This window comes from Dipodomys spectabilis, unplaced genomic scaffold (genome assembly GCF_019054845.1).
Source record: "Dipodomys spectabilis isolate Male_0828 unplaced genomic scaffold, ASM1905484v1 ptg000231l, whole genome shotgun sequence".
Taxonomy (NCBI): domain Eukaryota; kingdom Metazoa; phylum Chordata; class Mammalia; order Rodentia; family Heteromyidae; genus Dipodomys; species Dipodomys spectabilis.
The window spans coordinates 5,992,264-6,018,446 of NW_024870908.1; the positions used below are offsets into that span (position 1 = coordinate 5,992,264).

Sequence of the window (26,183 nt, forward strand, 5' to 3'; positions counted from 1 at the left end):
AAACTCACTGGCAAATATGGCAGAAAGAAAAGAATGAGAAGAGGTGTTTGGAAACCTTGAAACAATTTATTGAATTGCTTTATACAAGATTAACAATTTCCATACCACCCCCTAACACCAACATAGTCGCTGCACAAAAGCCACAGCCCCTCTCACACCCAAGACACAGCCACACCCACTAAGTGCTCTGAGTCGGCCGCCTGGGCTGCAGCTGCCGGCAGACCTGCCTTGCTGTGGCTGTTCACGTCACCCATTCGCTCGTTACCACAAATAAAGCATAAACAAGAAAAGGAAATCTCAAACTCCCCATCAAAGAAACATTTCCCTGAGGCAAGAGGCATCACTAGATTCCTAAGGACGAGGGCATCCTGCTCCAGCTGCACACTCTGGCACTAGAGGAGGGAGCACCGACGGGGGCAGGGCCCGGTGGTCTCGGGCAGAGGAGCCTTTGCTGATGGCCTCGGCTCGGCTTGGAGCTCGGCTATACAAATCTCTTCTTTGGCTCTTTTGCTACTACCTAAGACTATTCTGTAAACAAACTGGAGATCCAAGTTGCAAAAAATATATATAATAAAGGGTTAAGGAATCCACGTGACCCAATGTGAAACAGATTGGTTCTTCTACAAAAGGGGTCAGGGCGGAGGCCAGGCCAAACAGCTGACAGAGGTCTTGCTTCCAGGAGGGGCGGGGAGGGAGACTGAGCGTCAGCGCGTCCATGTGTCCCCACACGTGCTGCTGCGGTGCCCAGTGCTCTCCAGTCTCACACCGCCTGGCTGGACCAGCCAGACCCACCGTGTGGCACAGACTTAGGACGCCCGTGTGAAATGGCTACCGGGGGAAGCGTGGCCAGCCTGGTGATGGGCACTTGGCGGTCACTGTCCTCGCCTCTCTCCCACGCTCCCGCTAGTCTGCGCACCCTCCGAGTCAACACCAAAACCGCCGCCTGGAGAGCGCTGCACTTCCAGGCCTGCTCTACCTGGCAGACGCTTCAGAGGCTGCCCTGCAGCTCTGCTGAAGGATTTCTACAAAGACAACCGGAATGTCTATCCGTGACGCAGAATCCTTCCGCCCTCACACAAAAGGCTTTGGGATCTGCAGTCCACCTGCACCAACTCTGGAAAAATAAAACAGGAAGCCCTGGCTCAGCCGGGACCTGGGATCTGCGGACCCAGACAACCTTTGAGTCAGGACAACACAGGCTATAGGCTGTGCAACCATAAAACCTCAATGAAATAAAACTGCAAAACAGACATTATCTTTTAAAAAGGTCTTCAAGTCAGATCCACTTGGGCTGAATGGACCTGTGTTGTCAAATTCTGCTCCACCATAAAGGCACTGGGATTATGTCTTCCTGTAATGTGGTGTGTGAAGGGCAGCCCCGTTCTATCCAATGCGTTCAATGGTAAGGATGAAAACTGAGCCCATAGCTGTCTTCTCTCTGAGACCTTCACTGTCACGTTCAGAGGAGAGCCGGCCCCTGGTGAGCACACCCTGGACGTTCGGGAGTATTTTTCAGGGAGATAAGGTCTCCCGTGTGTGGCTCTGGCCCAGGTCTTGTCCTTCCGAGCACACAGCCTGAGGATGAGATGCTCCTGTGGCCATGAGCCTTTGACCAGTAAGGTGCTGTGAGGCTCTCGGACCAAATGTCAGGACACCACAGAACTAAAACGGCTGTGCCAACTGCTTTGCCAGTGGAGCTCATAAACAAGGGGCTTCCTACGACAGCCTCGCACCCCCTCCCCCAGGCGCCAAACTGCCCCTCCATCGCCACCCAGCCACAGAGGCCCGGAGCACCAGGGCGGTAAGTGCTTAGTGGGAGGCGCATACAAGTGCTAAGGAGCTCCACTCGGAAGCCACATCTGCTCCAGAGGAAAACCAGCAGGCAGGACGAGTGTGGCAGGTGTCCATCATCTGAGACCTGTGTGTTGGGCTTCCCTCTAGAGGCATCAGGTGAGCCTGTCATCTGACGCTGTCACAATTTCCGTGGTACTCCAGGTCCTTTCCCATGAAGCTGAGAGGCATCTGGAAAAGAGTAAGCAAGAACAGAACACGAGTCTTTCAGGAGCCTCACTTCCCTTAGAGCAGAACAGCCAAAACTCTAGGGGGACATCCGGACAGCAGACGTCCTCAGGCCTAAGCCACACGCCTGCCTCCGGCTGAGTGCACTGAGACGCACAGCCGGCAGCACACTCCATCCACGGAGCAGCAGCCTGCAGTCTGAGCGGGGCCGCTTCCGTCTCAGGCCACCACTGTGGCAAGGATGATGATCACGTGGAACTCAGTGAAGCTACGAGCATTCTCCTGCCATCAGGAGACCCCCGGCATTGGAGGGAGAGTTACGAAAGCAGTAATGGACTGGGTCACGGGGTGAGAGGCGAGCAAAGCAGCATGAGTCACTGCAGGGAGCCATCCCTGGGGCTCCTGTAGCTGGAGTCGGTGCACAGCGTGCGCGAAGACAAAGCTTGCTCACGGACACCTGTTTTAGTACAGGTCTGAATGCTTCATTTTACATTCCAGTGCTGGAGACGGAACCCAGGGTCTTGCTCATGCTAGACAAAGGCGTTCCCATAGATGAGCCACATCCGCAGCCCTTCTGAATGCTTGATAATTACCCAAGGAAAAAAACAGAAAAACAGACCAAGAAAGCAACCTTTTCCTTTTGTTCCTCTGTTCCTCAGAGCAAGCAGGGGCAGGCCGTCTCCCATTCACCCAGCACAGCCCGTGCCCAGGCAAGCTCTGCAGCTGCCCTACCCTTAGCTCCCGTGGCAGCACCGTCCACGGGAAGCCCATGCCTGCCACTGCTCTCCAAGCAGCCGCATTTCCATCTGCAGCTCAGTGAACCATCCTTGCACAGAGATGGCTTCTTGCATTCATTAGGGAGGCTCAGGCCTCAGTTTGGGGTGCAGAGACCCACAGCAGACTGGGGCAGATGAGGAGCAGGCCGGCAGGAAGCTCATCTTGCTGCACACCAAACCCACAGGGCTTCACTAAGCTCAACTCCGCTTTTGGACTCAGGGCCTTGTGCTCTCCTTTGGCTTACAGAAGAGCCATGCTACAGGCATGAGCTAGTACCCTTCCTTTTGGGTGCTGGTCCTAGGGCTTGAACTCCAGGCGGGATGCTGTCCCTGAGCTCCTGTGCTCAGGCTAGCATTCTACCACTTGTGCCACAGCTCCATTGCAACTTTTAGGTGGTTAATTGGGAAATCAGAGTCACAGATTTTCCCATCTGGGCAGGCTTCAAACCACGTCTTCAGATCTTAGCCTTTTGAGTAGCTAGGATTACAGGCATGAGTCACCAGTACCCAGCTTCCCTTCCTTCCTTCTTTTAAACTAAAATGGAAAAGTAATGCTAAAGGCCAAAGCACCTCTGCCTCAGTGCTCAGGCCCCATAACTTTCTGTATAGGCCACGTCTGACCCAGTGGCTCTCCCAAGCAGGTGCCAGGGAAACTCTTAAGTAGAAGAGACTGTGAAGCCTGAGTCTCAAAAGGACAAAGCAAGACAAGGACAAAACAGTGAGGCAGACACTGACAGCCCCAGCAGCAGGCAGCACCAAAAGATGGAGGGAATGGTGCAGAGAGCGTGTGGCACGCTGCCCGTCTGGTGATTACCTGGCAGACTCTGCGGGACATGGGTGGACACAGCAGCGTGTGGGAGAGGCGCTGCGTGGGGCGGGCTGGAATGCAAGCCAGCCAGAAGACCTGAGAGAAACAGGAGGGAGAGAAGAACAAAACACACACATTGAAGACGGGATGGAAAGGCAGCTTCCGAAGATCAGAGCCCAGAGAACGAGCAGCTAGGCCGAGACCACACCCAGAGGCGGCGACTCCCCAAGAAGCTCCCCGTGGCCACGCACACAGGACCCACGGCACACCACACAGGGAGGAGACAGGAGACACGCACTTACTGTGGCTGAGGCCATGGTGGAAGGTCCCAGGGGCTGGGCCGGTGACAATGGCATCTTTGGAGACCCCTGCTTTGGCAGAGGAGTCCGCACTGAAGGAGAGCATGTGCACCGGGAATGGGACGGGGGTTATGATCCCCAGTGAACTAGAGTTCATGGCCCCCGGCAACTTGGGGCTGCTGGACTTGTAGGATGAAGACAGCAGGTTTAAGGGAGAGGAGCTGGTCAGCAGCACAGCCCCACCTGTTCCTTTCTGGGGAGGAAAGAGCCAAGCGGTCAGAACCCTGGTCGACTCACACCACACCTGATCACATACAAGATGGGGACACACACATCTAACGCCCCTGGGAAAGCACCCTCCTACCCTGTAGCCACCCCCACCTCTACCCCCTAAAAAGGGAATAAGGGCAGTGTGTAAGAACTGGCTTGGAATGGTTCCAGGATGAGTAGATACTAAATACACCTCCTTTTTGAAGGAAGAAAACAGTATTTCATGGATATCCATGATGCAATGTGAGCGTGTGTGTCTACATGTTTATAAACATCAAGAACATATACACACGCCTCACATTTCTGTATGTATTTATCATAGAAATACATGTAGCAAATACATTCCCCTCCAGGAAAAACACCTAGAAACAAATGTGCATACTTCACAGGGTGGTCTGACCCTTAGGCCAGACCTGTCTACAGTTCTGTGTATAGTCTGGAAAAAACAACAAACAAAAACAAAAAAACACCTCGCCCATTCCCCCAATTGGCATCCAAACTCTTTTTCTGTGGTACTGAGGACTGAACTTAGGGCTTCATGCTTGTTAGGCAGGTGCTCTACCACATGAGCCATGCTCCCAGACCTCTTGCATTTTGCTTTTCAGATAGTGTCCCAAGCTGACTTTGCCCACGCTGGCCTTGAACCTTGATCACTCTGCCTCAGGTCTCCTGAATACTGGGATTTCTGTATCAGACCCAAACTTCTTTACTCCTAGGTAGTATGCGTTAGCTGCTGGACTCTTGTCAGTCAGCCACCTTTGACCTACAGAGTTCTCCAAAGTCGATCAGAGCTGCCTGCCTGCCCTGCTCTCAGAAGACCGGTGCTCCCGGGGCGAAACGCTTCCTTCCACAGGGCCACCTGACAGGTGACACGGCACTTCCTCGGCACGGAGGAATGCACAGGTCAAGGGACCATGGAGGGCAGGCTCTCACCTCGCAGCCCCTACAAGCCTGGTGCTCTCTGGATTTTGGCTCTACTCACCTCCAGAGGAGATGTCAGGCTATCTTGATGAGACTGAGCAGGAGCCTGGTCCTCCTCTCTTCACTGAGCTCACTGTCCCCCTGACCTTCAGTTCCTTACCACACTCCTAGCCCACGGAGGCCCAGCGTACTCACTCTCGGCTGATCCCCGAGATACTCACTGGCAGGGAGGTAGACGATGTCACGCTACTAACCGCAGCGGGCTTCAGGGACGAGGTCAGTAACTTTGCCACTCCCTGGGTCCCACCACTGGAATCCCCGTTTGGGCCACCGGGAGGGGCCACCAGGGTCAGCTTCTGGGACACAGGCGGCTTCTTCACTGCTGAGCCGGGGATGGGCCGGTTGGCAGGCTGCCCTGTGGAAGGGGATTGCATGCCGGGGAGCAGGCTCCCGGATCCGGAGCCCTGCGTGGTCCCTGCTCCAGAGGAAGAACTGCCAGAAGACGCCCCGTGTTTGGAGACAGAGCTGGAGAAGGGGTTATTCTTGTATGACGGCCCTGCTGACATGGCTGGGTGCGGTTTCACTGCGTGGCTCAGGGCAGTGGAGGATGAGGCCGGGCTCTTATGAGCGCTGCCGCTCGAGGAGGCCGGTGTGGGGGGGTGGAAGCCCTGGCCTTTGGCCGCCGTCTTCACCAGCTGCAGCAGAGAGCGGTGGCACTGTGGGGAGGCGGCCTTGGGGCCCTGGAGCTTGTTGACAAATGGCGCTGGCGGAGTGAAGCTTTTCTGTGGCTGAGAGCCTGCATGAAAGACTTTGAGCTGGGGGCTGGGCGCGGGAGCTGCTGTCTGGGATCCATGAGACGTCCGTGGCAGGCTGTGGTGTTTGGCTTTGGCCTGGTGTGCGTCAGGCAGGCCCTTGCTGAGCGGAGGCTGGCAGGACAACTCTTTGTAGCCAGAACTCTCTGGCTTTTTCTCCTGAGAGGACTGTCCGAGTGCTAGAGCCTGCTCAGCCAGAAAGTTAAGCGGCGACTGCAGTGTGCTGGCAGGGGAGGGTGTGGAAGGGCTGGACTTCACGAAGTTCCTTTTCTCTTCCATGCACAGAGCAGCGGAGCCTCTGTCTGCCGGCGCTCTGGAGGGCGCTGGCAGTGTGAGCTCCGAGCCTCCAGATGCTCTGCCACTGAGCACGGCCAGCTCCTTGGCCGCAGCTTCCACGGAGGCGGTGGGATTCCGAGCCAAGTCTTCATCCAATGAGTCCTCCAGATGGACAGGAGCAGGGTCAACAAGGCCACCAGACACCTGCAATGGGAGCTCTCTACTAGCAGCCCCAATGCTCAGGCCTCCCCCCTGGTGTTCCGAGGGCAAAGCGGCAGAGCCGCCAATCTGTGCTGATGGGACGGAAACTTTTTTATCAGGCTTAGTGGATGAGTCCTAAAGAGAGCAGAAATACTGCTTAGAACTGTCCAAAGGTGGCAGCACTGGCCTACTGCGAGGAATGACTTGCGCTGCAAAGATCTGCGCCTTTCTGTGTGATGACAAAGCATGGGGTGGACGAGGGCAGGTGTGCTGCCCGCCTTCCCTCTCAGTGCTGTCCGGAGGGGACATGGCTGGCCAGTGCCGCATCTACCCCCGCATGCTTTGTTGCTAACACATCCACAGGAGAGCTTTGCTCTGCTTCTGAAAGCATACATGCCCAACCTGAGAACTGCCGAAAACCAGCTTTCTTTTCTTTCCTCTTTGACTTTTCTCAGTGCCCATCTTGGTCCCTGGATCTGTCCTGTCATCCCTGTATCTCTCAGACACTGGAGAAGTTGGATAGGGACTCAAGAATAATGACTGACTTATACTCTGATTCTTGAGGTCCCTTTAGCTTGGGCTAAGAGAATCACAACGCCTAAGAAATGGTAAAATCTTGGCAACTGGCAATGTCCTCTATGTCCTCTGTGAGAGGGGCTCACATCCTCTAAGGTAGCTTTCCTATCTGTGCACTTCCTGCACTTAGCCAGAAGTGCCTCCTCCTAAGAGGACTACCACGGGGCACGGCCTGCACAGCTTCAAGCCCTCCCCACCCCCCGGCCTTGGCCGGCTGACCCAGATTCACAGCTGACCAGCAGTGGGACCACAGGGGCAAGGTTGTGGAGAACTGAGTGAGGCTAGGGGGTTAAGTACCCAGTGCAAGTTCGAGTGCCATTTGAATAGCTGTTCCCCAGGCTCAGTGAGCTGCTCTACTAGGAGGAGAGGAAAGCTAGCGTGGGGCCAGCAGCTGACTCACCTTCACCTTGACTTTAGAAGGGGCTATTACTTTCTTCTTGGCCCTGTTCAAAGGAATGAACACAGAAAAGGTTCAGCAGAGAGTCACATAAGGAGACAAAAACAAACGTGTCCCCCGAGGTGCAAACACCGACACACTCACAAGATCGACGTCAAGTGTCCATGGCCTCGTCGACTCTCCTTAAACAGAGTCCTGAAAGGAACAGAATTCTGGGCATTGCATCTGCCCCTGGACACCACAAGTCTGCTTCTAGACCTTTCATGGAAGCCCCAGTACACAGTGGCTATTCCTAATTAAGCCTGTTTAAGTGGTAAGCCCAACTCTATGAGGGTCTAAAGAGGCTCCAGCAGCCACCCCAAAGCCAGGAGGCTATGGAAGCTTCACTGAGAAAACGCTGTGGCTTGGCCAGGCCTCTTGCAGCCACCCTAAGGCAGCAGCACTTTCTTGGTTGCCACGCCCAGCCCGCCTAAGGAGAAAACAGAGTGGCCCACAATGTGTCATTCCAAACTCAAGCATAATTTTTTTTTGTACCAGTCCAACCTATAAGCAGAGAAGAGCAAATCCTAATGCTGTCTGATGTGTCCAAATCATAAACAAATCAAGCTTAAGCTCAATGGAGACCAGCTCTAGCTGGTCATTATTGTGTATGTCATTGCTGTGGAAAATGACACCTGTCACTTCTGGAAAGAAGGCCGCCACAGAGATCCAGTAAGCCGTCAGCCCTGCTACTTGCAAATGAAACTTCTCAGGACCATGAGTAATATCCACCTCTCAGGCCCAAGTAGGAGCCATGACACCAAAACAGCAAAATACACACAGGAGAACAGTGAAAGGCCAATCTCAAACTGAAGTAGTACAAAGATCGAGGAGGAGAAAACTTCCCTGCGGCGAGGAGACCCTCATAGCTCCCAGGATGTTGCCCATTTACTCAGGTGACATCTGCCTTGAGTCAACTCGACAGTGACTCGTTGGTCCAGCTTTACATTACTGGACCTTTACGGAGGCTGTCTGACGGGCTGCCTGCCCTGGCTCTCCTCAGCACGCTGGCTCTCACCTGGCCTGCATCCAGCCTTTAGGCCACAGAGGCTTGACCTCGGCATCCAGAAATGCCTTCACACAGTCCTCCCAAGCCTGGGCCTTGTTCCTCTCCAGATCATGGCTCTCCAGCTTGATCCTCACCACTTGGCACAGCAGCTCCCTGAGGAGTAGGTGGAAGTCAGACACTTGCTACTCATGCTGCCTGCAGCAGCCCCACGAACATCACTGGCTACACAAGGACATGCTCGGGCACTGGCCCCAGAAAGCCTCCAAGGAGGCCTGCTTCCAAACTGGGCGCACCTGATTTCATCATTCCACTGGAATTTCTTCCGGGGCCCCATTATCCTCCTGCCCCCCTTTTCTTCATCTTCTTCTTCATCTGAACAAATCCGTTCCCTCTGCTCCTTGTCTTTCTCTTCTTCTAGCATCCTACAGAGGGAACAAAAGCAAATCAGCCCTGAAGTCTTCCCATCCACCCTTTCCCATTTCCCACACAGGGTGAAAGGGTGTGAGGAGAGGAGAAGGGACGGGCCAGGGGGGTCAGGATGAGCAAGAGCTGAAGATACGTACTTGGCCACCTTGGCTTGCGTGTGAGCCTGGCATTCATCTTGGTACTTGGCCACTTGCTCAGGCATTGCCCTGCCAATGGCTTCCTTGAGCTTCTGGAGAGGCTCCTTCAGACGCCCGCCCTGCAGAGAACAGCACAGGACACAGTAATAAAGTCATAAACTTCTTGAGGACAGCAGGAAATATTTCCCAACAGTGTTTCTTTTTATCAGTTCCCAGTTCTATGTGACTAGGAGATGAGGGAAATTCTTACCCCTCCAGGTTCTGCAGCTGGATAAGCAGAAAACTCCCTCTTTAATGCCTGGCTCACATATCACTCTCACCCCAAGGACACAAGCCAAGGGTAATCAAAGGGAGGCAGCTCAGCAGCAGGGGTGGCCCCTATGCAGACGCAGACAGCCCTCAGCTGGGCGATGAAGCTACCCACCTGCTCACAGAGGTGAAGTTTGCGGGCACGTTTGAGCAGAGCATCCTTGCTGCAGGGCAGGAACGAGGCAAGGTAGGCATATACCCCAGAACGGGTTTGGCTACTCAGCTCCCGAGTTTGCACCTCTATGCTGAAGAACAGAAGAGAGTTGTCAATGGCCTGCACTGTGGCTCAAAGTGGTTGAGCTTTGAGCAAAAAAGCTCAGGGATGGACTGGGAAGGTGGCTCAGTGGTAGAGCGCTTGTCTTGCATGCATGAGGCCCTGGGTTCGATTCCTCAGTACCATATAAGCAAAAAGAAAAAAGCCAGAAGTGGCACTGTGGCTCAAGTGGTAGAACACTATCCTTGAAGTGAAGAGCTGAGGGACAGCGCCCAGGCCCTGAGTTGAAGCCCTATGACTAACAAAAAACAAACAAACAAAAAACCAGAGCCTACTATGGGCACTGGTGGCTTGTACTTGTAATCCTAGCTACTCAGGAGGCTGAGATGTGAGGACCGCAGTTCAAAGCTAGCTTGGGATAGGACAGTCCATGTGACTGTTGTCTCCAATAAATTACCAAAAAGCTAGAAGTGGAGCTGTGGCTCAAGTGGTAGAGCACTAGCCTAGAGTAACCAGTTCAGAGACCATGTCCAAGCTCTGACTTCAAGTCCCGGGACAGGAGCGCACGTGTGCACGCACACGCACACACGCACACGCACACACACACACACACACACACACACACACACACACACACGTAACAAAAAACAGGCTAAGAGAAAAGGCTCTGAGTAGGAAATCTTATGTAAACATAAAAGTTTCAAAGTGAGCCAAAATGCCAGTGACTCAGGCCTTGTAATCCTAACTACTCAGGAGGCTGAGATCTGAGGATAGCACTTCGAAGCCAGCTCAGGCAGGAAAGTCTGTGAGACTCATTTCCAATTGACCACCAGAAAACCAGAAGTGGAGCTATGGGGAGCACTAGCATAGAGCAAAGAGCTCAGGGACAGCACCCAGGTCCTGAGTTGAATGAAGTCCCACAGCTGACTACCCCTTTCCTCCCCCAAAAAGTCTCAGAGTGGAAAGTCATAAACTTCTCGAGGACAGCAGGAAATATTTCCCAACAGTGTTTCTTTTCATCAGTTCCCGGTTCTACATGACTAGGAGATGAGGGAAACTCTTACCCCTCCAGAGGGAAACTCTTACCCCTCCAGAGGGAAACTCTTACCCCTCCAGAGGGAAACTCTTACCCCTCCAGAGGGAAATTCTTACCCCTCCAGGTTCCGCAGCTGGATAAGCAGAAAACTCCCTCTTTAATGCCTGAGCTGTCTTATTTGACATTCCCAAGTGGGTTCCTTGATGACATAAATCTCTCTTCTATCCTAAGCGTAGGTGCCTTGGTAATAACATGCTACCTGACCCAAGTGTCCAATCCATCCTGGCTAAGGCAAGACCATTTGTTAAAAACATTCTTATGTCTGGACAACTGGCCTTTTGTATGCAAGGCACCTAGCTATGAACCACACACTCCAGCTATATAAATAACACAAGCAGGGGGACTGGGCAGAGGAATCCAGTTGAGATTCCCAGGTAGTACTGCAGGGCCTGGGGGGACGGTCTATGGGAGAAGTGTGATGGGAGGAGTGAGGTGCGCTGGCATCGGAGGAAGTGAGAATAAGAGAACACGCAGGAGATTCTGATGAGCACCCCAAGGCAGAGCAGGCTTGAGCCCACCAGGCCGCCACACAACCTCCTGGACAGAGTCAACTCTGCTCCCCCAGGCTGGGAACAGCAGATGCAAACAAGTAGGATACTCACTCCAGCAGGATGCCATTCATATCCTGGGTGAAGAACTTCTGTCTGCTCTCTCCCTCAGCAGCTCTGGCAGCCTGGTTCACAGCGGACAGTAACAGCCGTTAGTGCCCTTCCCCACGCGTCCCTCCCGCTCACCCGCAGGCCCACGCATCCTGATGCCGTAAGAGCACCTGTCGATAAATGCTGACTTCTCCTCAGTTCCCATAGAAGGCTGCATGTGTGGACTGAGCAACCCCAGGACATCAGTAGCAGTCACACAACAGCAAGCTACACAAGGACCCTCAAGCATCCTGAGGCAGAGGCCAGGTGCATCGGCTGCCCAGCCCACGTCCAAACTATTCACTGTACCATGAGCTGGGACTTCCATTCACGGAGAGCAGAAAAACAATGAACAACTTTCAACAACTTTCAACTTTCTACAAGACTTAAAAGGCTTTTTATGCAGCTTCAGCATTATCATCCTTGGAAAGTTCATGATCTACTTAGGGTATCGCACAAACTCTCCTATCCAGATGGCTAGAACCCCATAGCTTCCTGCTCAGCCAACATTCTGGAGAGCCCTGACTGGTCCCCAGCAGCAGAGTCCACCAACTGCCTCAGTCTGTGGTCTCACAGCTTATGGAAAGCTACTGAGGCAACATTCCCCACCCGGTCCATTAAACCAGGCTCTCTGAGGACAAGACCCAGGAATGAGGGGCTGGGAAGGTGGCTCAGTGGTAGAGTGCTTCCTAGCATGCATGAAGCCATGGGTTCCATTCCTCAGTACTACATACACAGAAAAAGCCAAAAGTGGTGCTGTGGCTCAAGTGGCAGAGTGCTAGCCTTGAGCAAAAGAAGCTCAGGCCCAGAGTTCAAGCCCCAGGACTGGCAAAAACAAACAAATAAAACCACTCAGGAATGAGTGTTCTTTCAAAGTGTTCAGACATCAGAGATCTTTATATGTAAGCGTCTCTCATGTGCAAAGAGGGTTGAGACCACTGACCTAATAAACTAGAGTTGCTCGTCTGAAGGCTTTAGGCAAAATAAAACTCCTGAAGTCAGACTTGAAATGTAATAGTGTTGGCAAACAGGGGGGAAAAGATGACTGTTTAGGAGGAAGTGATCTTTTTTTTAAATTTTTGATGCTGGTAATGGGGTTTGAACTCAGGACCTTATGCTCTTGCTTACAGCTGGTGCTCTATCACTTGAACCACAGCTCTACTTCTGGGTTTTTGCTGGTTAATTGGAGATAAGACTCTCATGGACTTCCCTTCTTGAGCTGGCCCTGAACCAGGATCCTCCTAGCTCAGCCTCCTGAGTAGCTAGATTACAGGGGTAAGCCTGCCATGAGTGAAGTTTCCGGTCTAGTACTACAATCCCTGCCCCCCAACCCCCAACATGGACAGCTTCTCTTTGGCCTCCTTAAATCTGGCTGGGACATGGAAACATCATAGCACAGTGTATTTCTTTCTGCTATTAACCTATAGTCCTTTGTTCAATCGACTGTCTATTCACATAGCAAAGAACACTTACTTGTCAATAACTGCCTATTGTGTAAAAGGTCCTTAATAAATGTCAGCACATGAGTGATTCAACAAATAGCCAGGTATCACCCTAAGAAGGCACACTGAAGAAAGAAAAGCTTAATGCCAGTCAACCACAATCAACTTGCAGAAGATACGCACATCTCAAGCTTCTGAAGCTGCTTGGGCTTGAGGATGGCCCAGTGGCCACATATGAGAGGCGTGACAAGGAAGAGGGAGAGGAGGGAAGGAGGGAAGGAAGAAGGGAGGGGCAAGCATGTATAACTTCTCACATTTCAGAAGCATCTGGAATTACACTTTGTGCTTTAAAGATACTGGAATTAGCCAAGTGTCCATGGCTCATACCTGCAATCCTAGCTACTCAGGAGCCTAAAAATCTGAGGATCACAGTGCAAAGCCAGCCTGAGCAGGAAAGTCGGTGAGACTCTTTACCTACAATTAACCACGTAAAAACTGGAAGTGGAGATGTGGCTTCAAGTGGTAGAGTGCTAGCCTTGGGCAAAGCTCAGAGACAGTGACCTGAATTCAAACCCCACAAACGACCAAAAAAAGGGCCTGAGCACTCTCCCTGAGTGCATGATACATATGACCTCTATAGAAAATGAAGGAGAGTGAGAAATACATAACATGGCTGATGATAAACTTCTATATATCGAGTTTAATTTTAACAAGCAATGTCCATTTCAAGATCCAAGACAAGACTCCTTTTTAAGGGTACAAATATCTACTCATGGCTTTGCGGATTAAATGCAACTTTTGGTGTACAAGGCATTCTTCCCTGAGAAGACCTTTCCCAACACCTTCTCAACAGAGCCTGGAGGTCCAGAGCATCACAAACCTGTGGACGGGCCACAGGGGCCCCCAGTACAGAGGCCCAGCAGGAACAAAGCATCTGAGGAGGACCTTGGAGTGGCATGAAGTAATTTTCTAAAATCCGCCTTTTTGTTAATGCAGCCATTAAAAATAGTGAGGAATTTATAGTATTTATTTAGAAAAAAGGAAACAATCACAACTATAGCCACAGCTGCATAGAAACATGAACACAAAGGTAAACTAAAACTGTCTTTGGACTACTGGGATGAGGTGTTCCCCACGCTGCTTTCCAGTTTCTTAATGTTACCACTCATGGAGCAGCACCAGCTGGTGTCAACTTCCCACGTAAACACTATCTTCAACACAGAACATTGACCTCTCCAGTGGTCAGCACCCCACTAGGACCCTGGCCCACCTTGTCTAGGGATCTTCAATGCCATCTGTCACAGGCAAAGGCAGTCACTCAGGTGGGGCAACTTGCCAAAAGCACACCCACCCAGGGAGGCCTTCTCACACATAGCTCAATGTCATTCAGGCTGTGGTACTGTACTGCATTCCTGCTACACACATCTCCGTCTTTCCCCAGAAAATGAAACAGAGTGTTAAGTGACCACGCTAGACAGAACACAACATGGGCAAATGCCAACAAACCCAAGAATTCTGCTTTGACTTTTCTCTATCTACTACTATCATAGTACTTAACATAACTAACAAGATTTTTAGAGGGTATAAAACAATTTGATTACAAATAAGAGGGTTGGAAAGAACAAGGGGTAATTTTTTTAAACATGAACTCTGGGAGAAAATACAGACCAAGCATGCCAAATTCAACTCCTTCTTACCTCAACATCATATAAAACTATATTATGAATCCCTGACATGGGACAATTCACTTAAATTCATTACATTCAAATGAATACTCACGCTTACCACTGCACATAAATTAACAAGGATGAGCTAGAGATTGAATAGTATGTTTTATCTCTTCTATATGCCGTGCTCAAGTTTCCTCTAAAAGTGAGAAAATCATCTGTAGCAGTGGTTGACATTTCACCCTGTCCTGAAGCATACATGTTATTAGACCTAACAGTGATTCTGAAAAGCCTAGGAGAATCATTGGTTCAAAACTTGCAGCTTTTGAGTATAAATGCCACTGGAGATGCAGTACAAATCATAGTGTATAAGTTGTTCTTTAAAAGGTAATGGTATCATAACTAGCAAAGTATACTAAGCTCCTAGTTAGTACTAGATCACAGAACTGATGGTTCTTGGTGCCGAGGGATCAATGCCAGGACACCAGAGGAAGGCAGCCCAGTGCCCTGCACTAGAGGCAGCTGCTCCTGCTGACGGGCCTGGACAGCACTCCAGCTGCTAAGCTCAACGCTCCTGTTTGTCACCATGTGGTCACTGCTGTGATCACCACCATTATTAACCGCACCCAGCACAGGGAGCAACAGAAACCCAGGGGCAGCCAATATACACGCTCTATGGCCACTTTCATGTTTTCACACTTCAGTGGCCCCCCAAAATCTTCACAAGAATGCCAAGATGACTCTGCCTCAGCTGTGTTGCTGCCAACATCAGTGTTTATCTAGTGCCCAAAAGGAACGACACTGAATGGGAAAGAAACTGATAGGCAGAAAATAGAAAGAGAATAATATTGCCCCAAGAAAAATATATTTTCCCAAAGTGAAAGAACCAAAAAGGCCTAAAAATCAAAGTTGCTTCCTTACTCAGGCAAAAAGGAGAGCCTGGAAAGAGTTTGTACTTTCACTGCCAACTCACTAAGAGTTTCTCTGGGCATCAAGCTCCATGCAGTGCAGAACCAAAGCCAAGCTGCCCCAAGTGCTCGCAGGAAAGCCCAGCCAGACCGTGTCACCATACCTGAGCCAGCTCCTTAACGCGCTTTTCCAGGGGCACGGGCAGGCCTTCGGGGAGGGAGGAGGGCTGCCTGAATTCCTGCTCCAGCCCCACCCCCAGGGAATCACTTCCATCATCCACATCTTGGAAGGGGCTTCCTTCTGGAGACTCACTGAGCAGATGCTCCAAGTCCAAGTCAGTCAGTGAGTCCATGGCGCTGGCGGCTTGGAGCAAGTCATTATCAGAAGTGGAGCCAAAGAGTGAGAGCAATGGGTCAGAGGCACTCTCCAGTTCCCGCAGACTGTGAGCTTCTGACGAAGATACAGCTACAGGCTTATGCTCCTCCTCCCTCTTCTTCTGAGCTTCCTTCTCCTTCTGAAATTTCTTCAGCATCTCTTTAACACTTAACGCCCCAGAATACTTCTTCTTCTTCTTTTCCTTACTGGCATTGAGGGCTGTGAAGCTGCAAGCAAGAGCGAAATCGTTACTCTGACTACAGGGCCCTCCACAAGCTACTCAAAAGGCCTTCACCCCTGCTCCCAGGGCAAAGTCTCCAGGTGAGCCTCAGTCAGTCCACCCTGTTATCTCTCCTCCCTCCTCTTGGCATATGGAGATCGTTCTTGCTGGACCAAAGCTTGAGAGTGAATACAGGTTAGCGATACAGTGTCACATAAGCTAAATATCCGATGAGTTTTTAAGAACCACTGCCAGGCTGAAATAAAAGGTTGCAAAAAAGGGAAAGGGCAAGCAAGGTGTTCAAGAAGAGAGCAGGAGCAGCAGAGAACAGCAGCAACTTGAGGCAGCTAGGGGGAGACTGGAGTGAGGAGGCATGACCACAGAAGACAAGGGCAGACACAGACACAGAAGCAGAACTGGGCCAGAGAAGCCCCTGAGAGAGCAAGGAACATCGGCAGCCACAGTGACAGAAATAGCTGCCAACACTGACAGGGGAACAGAGATGACAGCGGCGGCCTATGCCCATCGGGCCCTGTGGGAGGTGAGAGCGAGTGTGAGGGCCCGGCCCTGCTGGTACTTCTGAAGCTGGGGGGGAGGCCGAGTCAGCTCCCGGGTGTCCTGCCCTCACGGGTCAGACTTAATCCTAGCGAAAAGCTGCTGCCTCTCACCCGGCTTTGGAAAACTTGGACTTTTTCGATTTCTTCTCCTTGTCATAAGTGTCATCTTTTTTCTTCTTCTTTATCTTCTCACCACCTTCCTTCAACTTCCGCTTCTGAGAATTAAAGACAAGGCACAGTTACGCGGCTCCCTGAGTCAGGGAGCAAGTGCACCACACGCACTGGCCTTGCCCCGCCCAGGGCACCTCCTGAGACCTGGCTCACATCCATGAACAAAAAGCTTCTCCGAGCTCTGCCTAGACCACAAACCCACAGCATTCCCACCAACAATGTCTTCCTGGAAACACCCAGGGATGGAGACCACGGTGGCCACTCTGAACCTGGAACCTTGCCTCTTTTGGATGGACTGGATGAGGGCTCTACCTCTCATGTTAAACTACAGGTAGTGTTAAGTAGGTTCAACCTAGGGCTACCTGGTTCTCAGTGGGTCACAGCTCTCCATGTCTACAGAGGGCCAGCAAGGGTAAGACACACGCCCTGGCAGCTCTCCTCCCCAGTTTGAGACCACCTCAAGACAGAACCCTGCTGCGCTGCTGGGGTGTCCTATGACGTGGACACATTGAAGGCTGACCAGCACCCATTATCATATCACCTTGGCACAGTTCTGCTTTTCCACTAGTTTCTTGAGCCATTCCAAGAAGTGACACAGTCTCAAGAGTCACCTACTGACCTCATAGGGTCACACCAAAAGGAGCATTTCTGAAATTCAAGAGCAAGCATTGTCTAACCTTTGGGGATTTTTTCTTCTTTTCTTTAATAAAGTCATCCTCCGATTCAGATGCTTGTCTAAACTGCAGGGTTCCGGAGTTAATGTAAAATCCTCCATACTTGGTGGTCAAAGAAGCGGGAACGAGCTCATCATACTGAAGGGTGAAAACAAAAACATCAGCTCTGATTCTATGGTCCAAAGATACCAAGTGCTTCTCAAAAGATGTGACTGCTGAGCACCGATAATCCTAGCCACTCAGGAAGCTGAGATCTGAAGATTACAGTTCAAAGCCAGTCCAGGCAGTAAAGTCCATGAGAAGACTCTTATCTCCAATAAACTACTCAGAAAAAGATGGAAGTGGTGTTGTGGCTCAAGTAGTAAAACATCAGCCTTGAGCACAAAGAGGCTCAAGGACAGCACCCAGGACACAGTTCAGGCCTCGGGCTCGGCAAAAAAAAGAAGATAAAAAGATATGATTATGGTTCTGTCACTCTTCAGCACATGTATTTATTAGGAAATCCTCCCACCAATCAGAGATGTGCCAACGACAAGGCAGACAGAGTTGACCTCTGTCAAACTGCTGCTCATGCTGGGAAGACAAGCTGCCTTGTCCCCCCTCTCTCCCATGTCCCGGCCACTGTTCACAGGAACCAGGTGCAGTAGTTCTGATAGGGAATTTTCATTAAGTACTCACCGCTTCAGAGTTGTCGATGAAGGAATCCGATTCATCGTAACCATACCCCATATCAATCAAATCCTGTATTCTGTCTTTTCTACGTTTCTTTCCACCCTGAAATTTGAAATCAGGAGTCAGTTGCTTCTTGATAAGTACACAGAATTAAATATTGTATTGAGCGAGCTACATCAGCTATTGGTTAACTGCTGTAAAACACTGGACCAATCACACAGTTACAGATAAACCCCAAAACCTCCTTCCCTAAAGACCTTTGAAAATAGGCCAGATTTGTATTTGCATAAAATGGCAGCAGAATAAATTGCCTTCTTATGCTTTATACCAAACACTTCCTTTAAAGCTGGTTGCAGGCCCAGTTCATTTGCCCCTTTACCTTACTTGCCGCTGCCATGCAAGATTGTTGTACCTTAACATATTCAAACAACTGCATGCTGTTTTCTCTGAGAACTATGCTTCTTTCCAAACCAGAGTTGATTACATGATAATCCACCAGAGGCATATGTAAATGTCTGGAGACTTCTCCCACCTAATGAAGTTGTGTTGTTGCCCAAGAGAAAAAATCTTACGTATTTTTCTTCAAATTTCCGTGCCAGAGCTTCCACTTTGTGCCTTTCCTTTTCTTCATCATTGAAAGGATCTGAGAGATCTTTTTTCTGTAAAAAGATAGTTTCATAAAAATTAAGTCACAAAAGGTTATCATAATCCTAGACCAGGCACGATGGCTAAAGCCTTTAATCCCAGCTACTCAAGAGGTGGAGATCAGGAGAACTGAAGTATAAAAAGAATGCCTAGTCTAGAAAAAGTCAGTGAGACCCTCCTACCCCACCTATCTTAACAAATAAAAGTAGTAGTAGTAGCATGTGACTGAGGAGGGAAGTACAGGTAAGAGAATTATAGCCCATGGTAGCCCAGGTACAAGAAGATCCTACTTTAAAAAAATAATTGAAGGGGGGGAGGGGATGCTGGGGAGGAAAGGGATGGTAGGGGAAAAACAAAGGAGGGTGTAACAATGATAGGAAATGGACTCATTACCTTGCTCATGTAATGGTAACCCCTCTGTACAGTATCTTTACAATAAAAATATATTTAAAAAATAACTAAAAACTAAAAGCAAAATAAATAAATAAGTAAATAAATCAATAGATGAGAAAACAGCTCAAGCCATACAGCACCTGCATAGCAAACAGAAGGTTTGGGGTTCACACCCCAGTATAACCCACACTAGAAAAGTTCCATAGTCCTGCTCACAGAACACTCACCGACGACTTGGCACCTACAAAGTCCATAATAAAAGCCATTTTTTCGGCAAAGATTTATCTTAATTGTTTTAAAAGTAAAATTCCAATTCATAAAATTCAACAAAACTTGGTCAAATGCCTATAATAGGCTATCACAGCACTAGAAACTATGGGCCTTCACAGAAAATAAAAGGTGGGTGATTGGGAAGGTGGCTCAGTGGTAGAGCGCTTGCCTTGCATGCATGAGGCCCTGGGTTCGATTCCTCAGCACCACATAAGCAGAAAAAAAAAAGCTGGAAGTGATGCTATGGCTCAAGTGGTAGAGCGTTAGCCTTGAGATGAAGAGCTGAGGGACAGCGTCCAGGCCCAGAGTTCAGGCCCCATGACTGGCAAAAATAAATAAATAGAAAATAAAAGGTAGGATGCTCAATGTCTACAGATCTGTGTTCTATATTGTTACTAACTCAATAATCTCCTCATGCACTTGAGAACATTCGAAGAAGGGATCCACAGCCTGACTTATAACATGGTTAGTGGCTCAGAGGTAAATGTTGTACAAGTTCTTGACAAATGTTCTGCCTTCCTGTTTAGAAAACTGGTCTTAATTGCATTTGTCAAAGTCAAACCCAGGTTCATACAATTCCTATTTTTGGAAGCTGAACTTCAATGGCCCATCCTCCTCTCTTGTCCTCTAATCTCAATACTTCCAAATATTTTCATGAAGTATTTAGGATCCTAAAGCTTGTTATTATTATATAATCTTATTCTTGCTCAAGTAAATTTTCCAGAGTTAGACTTTAAGCTTCTTGTACAAAGAATCTTAAGACTGTATGTGTGTGCACACGTATGTGCCAGTACTAGGACTCGAACTCGGGGCCTGTGTGCTTACTTTTTTTTTCACTGAAGACTGGTGCTCTACCACTTGAGCTAAGGCTCTAATTGCAGTTTTTTGGTGGTTAACTGGAGAAAACTGTCTCAGGGACTTTTCTGTCCCAGCTGGCTTCAAACCACAATCCTTAAATCTATTAGATCTTAGATCTCTTACTAGAGTGAGCCACTGCCCATGTAACTTTAACTCCTCTGTATGGTAGTCTCACAATAAAAAAAAAAAAAAAAAAAGAAAAAAAAAGAGTGAGCCACCTGCATCTGTCAATAAGAGCCTTTTATAAGACTAATAATAAAAGCATATCTCATAAGCTGTGCAAAAGATTTCAAAGTACACCAAAACCTATAATGACTGGATGCTTGTTTGAAAACAAAACACTCCTGGGCCAGGCATAATCCCAGAACTTAGGAAGTTGAGACAGAAGGACTGGGAAATACAGGCCAGCCTGGGCTACAGAGCAAAAGAAACCCAGGGACAGTGCCCAGGCCTACAGTTTAGGCCATAGGACCGGGAAGTGGGGGGGAGGAAAGCGCGGGGGGGGGGGGGGGAGGGGGAAGCAAAGAAAAAGAAAAAGCAGGGCATAGTAGCTCATGAGATAGACTGCAGGAGAGCTGGGGCCAAAAAATACAAGAGACCCAATCTCACCTAATAAAAATCGTGCATGGTTATGTGTACCTGTCACCCCAGCTACACAGGAAGCATATGTAGGCAACTGTGGGCTGGCCACTGATGGCTCACACTTGTAGTCCTAACTACTCAGAAGGGTGGGATCTAAGGATCGCAGTTCAATTTATTTGCCCAGCTGGGAAAATAAATCTGAAACTCTTATCTCTAGCAAAAAGCTGGCAGTGAAGGTGTGACTCAAGTGGTAGAACATCAGCTTTGAAGGGAAAAAAGGACCAATGTGAGGCCCTGAGTCCAAACCCCAGTCCCTGCATACACGCACACACCCCTCCAGGCCAGCCTTGGCAAAAATAAGACCCTATCTCAAAAATAAGAAAAAAGGGATATATGCATGGTTCAAATGGTAGAGTGGCTGCCATGCACCAGTACCACATAGACACACAAAATCCTCTTTTATTCTACCCTCCCATAATTGAGAACTGAAATCCACCACCTTTAAAATAAAGCCAGCTACAATTGCTCTCACCTATAATCCTAGCTACTCAGAAGGCTGAGGTCAGTAGGATTGTGTTTGAGACCAGCCCAGGCAAAAAAAATTCATGAGACCCCCCGACCATTCACAACAGAAAAAGTTAGGTGCAGTAGTGTGTATCTGACATCCCAAACTACACAAGAAGCATAAATAGGACCATGGGCCAAGCCAGCCCAGACAAAGGGCAAAATGCTACCTCCATATAACTACACCAAAAAGAGCTGAAGACCCTCCCATAGTAGAGTACCTGTCTAGCAAGTCTGAAACCTTAAGTTCAGACTCTTGGGCTGGGGAGGTGGCTCAGTGGTAGAGTGCTTGCCTTGCATGCCTGAGGCCCTGGGTTCGATTCCTCAGCACCACATAAGCAAAAAGAAAAAAAGCCAGAAGTGGCGCCGTGGCTCAGGTGGTAGAACACTAGCCTTGAGCTGAAGAGCTGAGGGACAGCACCCAGGCCCAGAGTTCAGGCTCCACGACCGGACCCAAAAAAAAACAAAAACAAAAACAAACAGACTCTAGAACTACTGCCTTTCAAAAAACAAAACAAGTGGTTATATTATCTACTCATAAGGACTATCATATATGTGCCATTTCAGTACATAATATAAATAGGTGATTTAAAAGCTTGTGTTAATCTGTATCCTCTAATTTTTCTACAATGACCACATATAACTTGACTGGTTGAGATTACTAAGAAATCCCACCAGTGCTTAGCACTACTGGATTTAATATGAACTTCTTAGTGGTTGGCAAAACAAATCTGCCAAGGAAATCATTTAAGAAACCAAACTGAAAAGTTACAAGTGATTGGGGGGGCAGGGGGAGAGGCAGAAGCAAGTTTCCACCCATAGAGAAAGAAAAGTACTAAAAATTATTTCCAAGAGATGGGCAGTAAGTCCCTTCTTGTCTGTCCTGCTAGTCAGAGGGAAATGCCCTTGAAAAGGAAAATGCCCAGCAAAGCCCTAGCACTGCAACAATCAAGAGTCTCATTTACAACTTCAGCATGACAAAAATGCAGTTTCTTTCACTTATTTAATTAGCCAGACTCAAATTGCCTTGGCTGTAACACTGTACACTTCTCTCTAGTGTAAGTGGGAGAGTGATTCTAGAAAGAATGCTCTCCCTTCATGTCCAGTGGCAGGACCGGCTGGCCTTGTGCTTGCTGTGATGAGGGATCTTGGGCAGCCTGGGCCTCTCTAGACTTACTTCTCTGCTAGGAAGGCCCACATGCACATGCTGACCCCTTCATGTTATGTCTGCAGTGCAATTGTGGACATTCAAGAGTACCTTGTCTCCAGGCTGAAGGCCTTTCACCTTTCCACGTATATTCTTCACCAGCTCAGGGTAGAAGAACTCTGGGCAGCGTTTGTGATCTGGCTCAAAGAGGGTGAGTGTAATCCGAACAGCTGCTGCAGCTGGCTCACAGTCCTGATGCTGTTCTGCTCCCCCAACTTCCTCTTTTCGAGACTTCTTCAAAAATGCAGGATTCAGAGAACCTGGGAGAGAGGTGAACTGGACCCTGTGGGGCTCCGACATGGCTACCAAACAAGTCTTAGCAGATGTCACTGCATGGCTTCTGTTGATATTGAAAAGAAGGACCAGGTCAAATGAAGATGATAAAAATAAACATTTCCTGTTCAATTATACAGTTTAAGTTTAAATAAATTTCATTGTCAAGAATCCATTGTTAAACTTATTTTAGCTACCATTCATTGCCTTTCTGGTTAGGTAATTCATTCTGTATATTAAATTAGTTTCTTAACTGTATGAGAATCACTGCAAATCCCACATTCAAGTCATAAGCCAACAATTACCCAATGAAAACCATACTCTTCGTGTATAACCTTTCCCATTTCTCTTACGCATAGAACACCCTTTTCCAATAAGAATGTAAGCTCTAACTTAGTTTTGCCTCAGCACCAATCATTAAATAACTTCCATTCCCTGCTGATTTGCATGCAATATAGAGTAATGCCTCAGAACTAAGGTTCATTTTGGAAAGCCATCTGAGATATTCATCTAAAAAGACTCTTTAGCCAGTGTTGCACTATTTTGGAAAGTTTGTTTGTTTGTTTGTTTGGTGCCAGGGCTTGAACTCAGGGCCTCACACTCTCGCTTGGCTTTTTCACTCAAGGCTGACCCCCTACCACTTGAGCCTCTACCATATTTCAAGTCCTGGCTTTTTGCTGGTTAACTGGAAATACGAATCTCTCAGACTGAACTGCCTGGGCTGGCTTCAAACTCCAATCCTTAGATCTCAGCTTCCTGAGTAACTAGGATTACAGGTATGAACCACTGTTTTCCTGCTAGTTTGAAAACTTTTATGGCATATTTTAATATGCTTATCTTTATTATTCTTCATTTTTGAACAGTTGGCATGTCTAGACTGTTCATTATATGCAAGTGCTGTATCTCCAGCCTAATTATATTTTCTTAAGCGTTGCAAATTAAAAGCGTAACATGTGCTTTTCTAATGTATCATTCTCTTTAATGTTCCAGGTGTTAGAATAACAACATATTATGATTCTAAACCCCTTCTGAATGTTAAAAGACAATAGGTTATGTTTATCCGTTGACCTCCTCCAAAATCTGAAGTATTTTACAGAATTAAAGTTGAAATAGTTCAGCGAATTTAAAAAAACTGAGTCAATCGCTTAGAGAAATTTAATGTTATAAGATTAATGTTAAGATTTTTTAACAAAGTCTTAAATTTGTAAATTTGTGAATAAAACGTGTTCAAAATAGCTAAGGTTTTAGATTAAACTTTAAGAAGTTAGTATTATTCTCAGTGTTCTACAGAGAAATAGTCCTCTTACTCTTTTTGCCCAAGGCTACTGCTCTACCACTTTGAGCCACCACACCACTTTGGGTTTTCTGTTGGCTAACTGGAGATGAGTCTCAAGCCTAAGCTGACTTTGAACTATGATCCTCAGATCTCACCCTACTGGGTAGGGTTAGTGGGAGCCATCAACGCACAGCCTTATGTATGTATGATTTTGCTGCTGTAGAGACATCTATTTTTTTTAATCACTCACTTTCTAACTAGTTATTGATAAAACAGAAAAAAATGAACTCACTTCTGCTATATACTAATTTTGTAATTAACCCTTTCACTGAATTCTTGGGTTTTTACTCCTTTTTTCCAAAACCACAGTACTTTCATCCACAGTCCTTCCTTTTCTGGAAAAATCATAGTGATTTTTTTTTAATTTTTTTTTTGTCGGTTGTAGGGCTTGCACTCTGGGCCTGGGCGCTGTCTCTGAGCTCTTCAGCTCAAGGCTAGCACTCTACCACTTGAGCCACAGTACTATTTCTGGTTTTCTGAGTGGTTTATTGGAAATAAGAGTCTCACAGACTTTCCTGCCTGGGCTGGCTTTGCACTGTGATCCTCAGAGCTCAGCCCCATGAGTAGATAGGATTACAGGCGTGAGCCACCTGCGCCCGGCCATGGTGATTTTTGTTTCTTGTCTTATTGCATTGGCTACAATCGCCAAGGCATCCTTTTGTCAACTCCCTGACTTTAGTGAGAATACGTCTAGATCAAGGACGATGCTACCCTTCACGTTTTGCTTTTCTTTTTGTACACCAAATCATTACAGCATACCTAAATTCCTAAAAACAAAACAAAACACCAAAAAACCTAGAAGTTCTAAATTAGGAACATGTGTGGAATTTTATTAAATGATTTCCCAGACTCTTAAGTACGTTTTAGTCCGTGAGTCTGTCTTTAAATGTAGACCTGACACTCCATGACAGTCCCTGCGACGAATTCACAGACCTTAAGGAAGCTGTTTCCCCAAAGCAAAAGGCCAGGCTACAGGAACCACCAGAACCTTGGCCAACCCAACGCCTGGGAGGCGGGGGTGGGGGAGGAAGGGTAGGGGGAGGAAGGGCGTGTAGCCCTCCCAGCCTCCCAAGACAGAGGTGACCCAAGGAAAGCCAGGTTACTTCTGCGCTAAGACTACACGGAGGAATTGGACCCTTGGGAGTCCCTACCTGGGAACGGGGCCTCTGGCAGAACGCCCGGCTTCTTCTACCTGGTCTACAAAAGTTTGGGCGCCGGCCCCGCTCGCTCTCTCGCCCCACGGCGGCGAGCGCTGACGTCAGCCTCCTGGCTGTCACAACTTCTTTCAAAGTGTCAAAACTACCGCCGGGCTAACCCGGGAGCCCAGACCCCGACACGCACCTTTGTCCCCAGCGCCGTCGCGGACTGCACTCGTCTCCCCGCGGCGGTCTTCATTGCCGGTCGGGACGACCGGGACCCCGGGTCGCCGTGCGGTTAGCGGCCGGCTGCCGAGCCCTGCCTGCGGGCGGGCGGGCGGCCCATGGCGGGGGGGGGGGGGTCCCCGCCCCGGGATTGGGAGAACGGGGGGAGAAGAGCTCGTCGGCCGCGCCCGCCGGGGAGGAAGCGGAGAAATGCCAACTCCACGTCCGAGGAGCAAGTCGGGCGGCGCCGAGGGGGGCGGCCACCGAGCGCCCCGGCAGGGCTGGCGGCGCCGATCCGAGGCTCGGACGCTGCTCTGGGGAGCCGGCCGTCGAGCAAGGAAGGTGCTTCTCAGAAGCCCGTGGCGGCAGCGGCCAGCGAGGCGTCCCGGATCCGGAGCGCGGACCCCGAGGTAGCGGGCCCTCCCGGGCTGCGGCCGAGCGGAGCCCACCGAGCGCGGGACCCCGAGCTCCGGCAGAAACTGGCTTCCAGGCCGCGCCGAGGTCCGTCAGGGCAGCTCCCGAAGACAGCGATGGGGGCCGGCGGGTGCTCAGGGCTCGGGAACGGCCCGGGGCCCGCGCCCGACTAACGGCTGTAACGGAAGCGCCGCGGAGGGGGAGGTGAGCTGAGTGCGGCGCTTAGGGGCCCCGCGGGCCGCGAGGCCGGTTCTCTCCCGCGTTCGGCCGGCCCGCACAGTCGCCGCCGCCACCACCACCAACCGTGGACGCTTCGTTGTCACGAGCCCGAAAGAGGGGGAACACAGCCGGGAGTCTCGGGGCTCCGGCG

At 49.4% G+C, this 26,183-nt stretch overlaps 1 protein-coding gene across 3 annotated transcripts; it reads right to left on the bottom strand.

The window, feature by feature from the left end:
- Positions 1–46: 46 nt before the first annotated feature.
- Positions 47–25,538, bottom strand: Ubn1 (ubinuclein 1). 3 transcript variants are annotated; one of them, XM_042698301.1, is made up of 18 exons: positions 25,380–25,538; positions 22,481–22,769; positions 18,483–18,569; positions 17,917–18,012; positions 17,242–17,376; positions 16,505–16,608; positions 15,405–15,843; positions 11,188–11,258; positions 9,391–9,520; positions 8,967–9,085; positions 8,697–8,825; positions 8,413–8,556; positions 7,500–7,550; positions 7,359–7,401; positions 5,315–6,385; positions 3,906–4,155; positions 3,610–3,699; positions 47–2,022 (listed from the first exon to the last, which is right to left on the bottom strand). In XM_042698301.1, exons 2-18 carry the CDS (start codon positions 22,727–22,729, stop codon positions 1,973–1,975), a joined length of 3,258 nt encoding a protein of 1,085 aa, XP_042554235.1. In that variant the 5' UTR covers positions 22,730–22,769; positions 25,380–25,538; the 3' UTR covers positions 47–1,972. The 3 variants fall into 3 exon arrangements, with proteins under 3 accessions (XP_042554235.1, XP_042554231.1, XP_042554232.1); XM_042698297.1 differs by having other exon boundaries at positions 5,315–6,517; XM_042698298.1 differs by lacking the exon at positions 3,610–3,699 and having other exon boundaries at positions 5,315–6,517.
- Positions 25,539–26,183: the final 645 nt, after the last annotated feature.

Coding starts and splice junctions, on each gene's coding strand:
- Ubn1 (XM_042698297.1), bottom strand. CDS start 22,729: ATGTCGGAGCCCCACAGGGTCCAGTTCACCTCTCTCCCAGGTTCTCTG. Junction 18,013..18,482: donor GGAAATTTGAAGAAAAATAC/GTAAGATTTTTT, acceptor TTCAAATTTCAG/GGTGGAAAGAAACGTAGAAA. Junction 2,023..3,609: donor TGTCCCGCAGAGTCTGCCAG/GTAATCACCAGA, acceptor ACTCTTTTCCAG/ATGCCTCTCAGCTTCATGGG.